The sequence below is a fragment of the Pantherophis guttatus genome, chromosome 1, assembly GCF_059756535.1.
Source record: "Pantherophis guttatus breed Tessera chromosome 1, ASM5975653v1, whole genome shotgun sequence".
NCBI lineage: Eukaryota > Metazoa > Chordata > Lepidosauria > Squamata > Colubridae > Pantherophis > Pantherophis guttatus.
In genome coordinates this window covers 323276292-323279894 of record NC_142063.1, presented here as the reverse complement: position 1 = coordinate 323279894, position 3603 = coordinate 323276292, and the positions used below count along the sequence as shown (strand labels likewise).

Here is a 3603-nt window from a genome sequence, read left to right as displayed (position 1 = left end):
TGCTAAAGCTCACCTCTGAGAACAGCTGATTTGGGGGTATTCCCAGAGGCCATCCACCCACCAATCAGCTTTTTTCTTATTTTCCTCCCCAAAAACTAAAGTGCATCTTATACTCTGGTGCATCTTATAGTCCGAAAAATACGGTATATCAAATCTGACATGCTGTTGGAGGCCAATCAAAAGTTCCGCAGGAGGCAGGATCATCTTGGCATCTATTGGCAATTTTAGTCTGTTATGAGCATGTCCTCTCCTTCTCAATTGTCTGGTTTGCTCTTCCGCTATCCTTTTTTCCTCCCAACCCTGCAGAAAGCTGAAAGATCTGTGGTCTTAAAAAGAGGAGATTTTGGCTCTTTTAAAGCCCCAACATTCACACGTGTGAAAAGCTGATTATCAGGTTTGTGGAGATCCTACGTCATGAGCACCTGCTTCCTTGAAACTCTGTACTTCCCAAATTCAACTCAACCCATTTCAGTTTCCTTCAAGAATGTACAGGTAGTCCTTGACTTATGACAATTGAGCCCAAAATTTCTTTTGCTAAGTGAAACATTTGTTATGACCTTTCTTGCCACAGTTGTTCAGTGAATCACTGCTTTTGTTAAATTAGTCAAACTGTTAAGTGAATCTGGCCTTCCCATTGACTTTGCTTGTTAGAAGGTCGCAAAAGGTGATTGCATGACCCTGGGACGCTGCAACCATCATAAATACGACTCAGTTGCCAAATGGCTGAATTTTGATCACGTGACCATGGAGATGCTGCAATGGTTGGGTGAAAACCGGTCATAAGTTCCTTTTTTTTTGGTGCCTTTATAATTGAATGGTCACTAAACAAACTGTTGTAAATCAAGGACTATCTGTAAAGAGATTTGATAGAGCACTAAAACTCGTTTCTGTCGTGATTGGTGGGTGATTTCCCACCATCTAGCATACATAAAAGGATGCTGGTTGAGGTATTCTGGGAGTTGAAGTCCACACATCTTAAAGTTGTCATGATTAAAAAACACTGCATTGTATAGTTATGAAAAGGAGAATGACAATGTAGTCTTCTATGGGTCCGAGAGAAACGGGTCACAGTTATCCCCAATGGCATCTGCATGTCTCGCTCATTTTAACATGGCAGACAAGTGTCTGCTCCCATCTTTGAACCAATGTCATCTGAGGGGACCTCTGGAATGACATCTCCCCACCCACCCCCAATATGTTTGACAGCAACCTTGCTGGCCTTTAAAAAAGCATCAAATGCCTGGCTCTTTCAGCGGCAGCCGAAAAAGCCAACACAATCCTGTTGCATTAACAGAGGGATACAATCAAGATCAAGTGAGGTATACTAATACCATTCTATAAAGCCCTAGTAAGACCACACCTAGAGTACTGCATCCAGTTTTGGTCACCACACTATAAAAAAGATGTTGAGACTCTAGAAAAAGTGTAGCGGAGACCAATCAGGAGATTAAAACATACAATGAATTGTTGGAAGAAATATCCTTCTGGGTTCAGCTCCAAGTGGGGAAAAAGACACTGGAAACATGCTTGGAAAGATGGTTTAATGGTGGACAGGATCACATGGTTTCAGTTCCTGAACAGAAAAGGGGCGAGATACAGCGAGTCCCCGGGTTTTATGCTTTCTCTGGTTTTGAACTTCCTGGGGCCCCGAAAGAGTATCCTGATTGGTTGTCAGACTCCCAGGGGGTGGGGGTTTTAGCTAGCCTTGCTGGCTGATCTAATCTTCCCAGGTGCCATGTGCTGAGTTTCTGTCCTAGATAGGTCCCATTTTGTTAGTTTCTGTTGCTATTGTGTTGCAGATGGGTCCTATTGTCAAAGATTGAGTTTCTGCCTCTGGCCCATTAACAAAGGGGGGGGGAGGCAGGAAGGTGGGAGCTGCTTTGTCTTTAAAACATGTTTCTCCATTTCTCCACCAGGGAAACATAATATTCTGCCTTTTTAATATTTCCTAAAATATTTCATTCTTCCAGGAAAGGGGTGGGTGCTAACTTCCTACAGAATGGTTGCAGGAACTGGGCATGGCTAGTCTAGTGAAGAGAAGGACCAGGGGGAGACATGATAGCAGTCTTCCAATACTTGAGTTGCCGCCACAGAGATGAAGGGTTCAATCTATTTTCCAAAGCACCTGAAGGCCAGACAAGGAATAATGGATGGAAACTGACTAAGGAGAGATTCAATCTAGAAATGAGGAGAAATTTTCTGACAGTGAGAACAATCAACCAGTGGAACAGAAGTTGCCTTCGGAAGTTGTGGGAGCTTCATCACTTGAGACTTTCAAGAAAAGATTGGGCTGCCATTTGTCAGAAATGGTGTCAGAAATGGCTGCTTGGGTGGGGGGAGAGGGGATGGACTAGATGACCTGTAGGGTCCCTTCCAACTCTGTTAATCTGTAAATCTTTCCGCCTGCGCTGGGGGCCTAGATCGTCTCTGCCTGGAGGAGGATACTACTATCCTCACTGCCTATTAAAGAGTTTGCTTTTATTTTTAATTGGCTGGTTTCTGTAAACTGCCCGGAGTATGTAAATGTCTCATCTAAATAACACGCCTTTTAAAGGTAAATTTAGATGCGCGTGTTGCGTTTTCATTCGACGCATTGGAAGGCTGGGAGAGAGCGAGGGGGGGGGGCGTCCAGGAGAGGCGGAGCAGACACCAGCCGGACTCGCTTACAGGATGGCTGGGTGGGGGGGCGACGCTTTTCCTTTCCAGCCGCCGGGGGGCGCCCGATCGCGCGGTCCCAGCGCAATTCGACACCCTGCGCCGAGGGCGGTGCACGGCGACACGAAAGGAAGCAGCGCCTCTTCAGTACTTCCGGAACTCGGTCGGTTCCGTTTCCCCCCCCCCCCCGCCCACCCTGTAGTTTTCCTAGCGAGAGCGGCAGGGGAGAGCGGCGTGCCTTGAGGTCGCCGGCTGAGTCTTCGGAGCAGACAGACGGACGGAAGGAAGGAGGCCGGTGGGGCCGCTGCCCAAACCGAGAGGTGAGCGGACTTGGCTCCCAGGCGAATCGGCCTTGCCACGTCGCTTTCTTCTCGGCTCACTTTGGGAGCGCCGCGGAGAGACTCCCAGGGCCCCTTGCTGTCCCTTCAAGCCCTCCCGCGGCCGAAGCGCTGCCCGTGGCGGACCAACCTCTCTGCTTTCCTCCCGCAGGATGGTGACGGACGTGCAACTGGCCATCTTTGCCAACATGCTTGGGGTCTCGCTGTTTCTCCTGGTCGTCCTTTATCACTACGTGGCCGTCAACAACCCGAAGAAGCAGGAGTGAGCGAATGACTGGAGCGCCCCCTCCAGACCCCCCCACCCCAAAAGGTAATTCGGCTCCCCTTCTTTTCTGCCCCCCCCCCCGTCCACCCATGGATCCAGAGGCAGTGATTATCTCACACCCACCCCTCCTTTTCTTTTGACAGAATGCAGAGCCATCAGCACATGGAGGCCCAGATGCTATAGCTGTACTTGGCTTTGTTGAAACCCTGAAGATAATAAATGATTAGAGAATACACTTCATTTGCTGTATCAGACACTTGTTAATGTTTGCATCGCTTCCCAAAGCAGATTCCAACCATCAGTCTCTCTTACACACACAACACACATACATCAAAAAGCAGTAGG

At 48.2% G+C, this 3603-nt stretch overlaps 1 protein-coding gene across 2 annotated transcripts; it reads left to right on the top strand.

The window, feature by feature from the left end:
* The first annotated feature begins 2655 nt into the window (after positions 1 to 2655).
* On the top strand, positions 2656 to 3498 carry OST4 (oligosaccharyltransferase complex subunit 4, non-catalytic). 2 transcript variants are annotated; one of them, XR_015732919.1, is made up of 3 exons: positions 2656 to 2975; positions 3145 to 3303; positions 3402 to 3498. XR_015732919.1 is itself a non-coding variant. In XM_034421360.2 (2 exons), exon 1 carries the CDS (start codon positions 3146 to 3148, stop codon positions 3257 to 3259), a length of 114 nt encoding a protein of 37 aa, XP_034277251.1. In that variant the 5' UTR covers position 3145; the 3' UTR covers positions 3260 to 3303; positions 3402 to 3498. The 2 variants fall into 2 exon arrangements, 1 of the variants encoding a protein (XP_034277251.1); XM_034421360.2 differs by lacking the exon at positions 2656 to 2975.
* Positions 3499 to 3603: the final 105 nt, after the last annotated feature.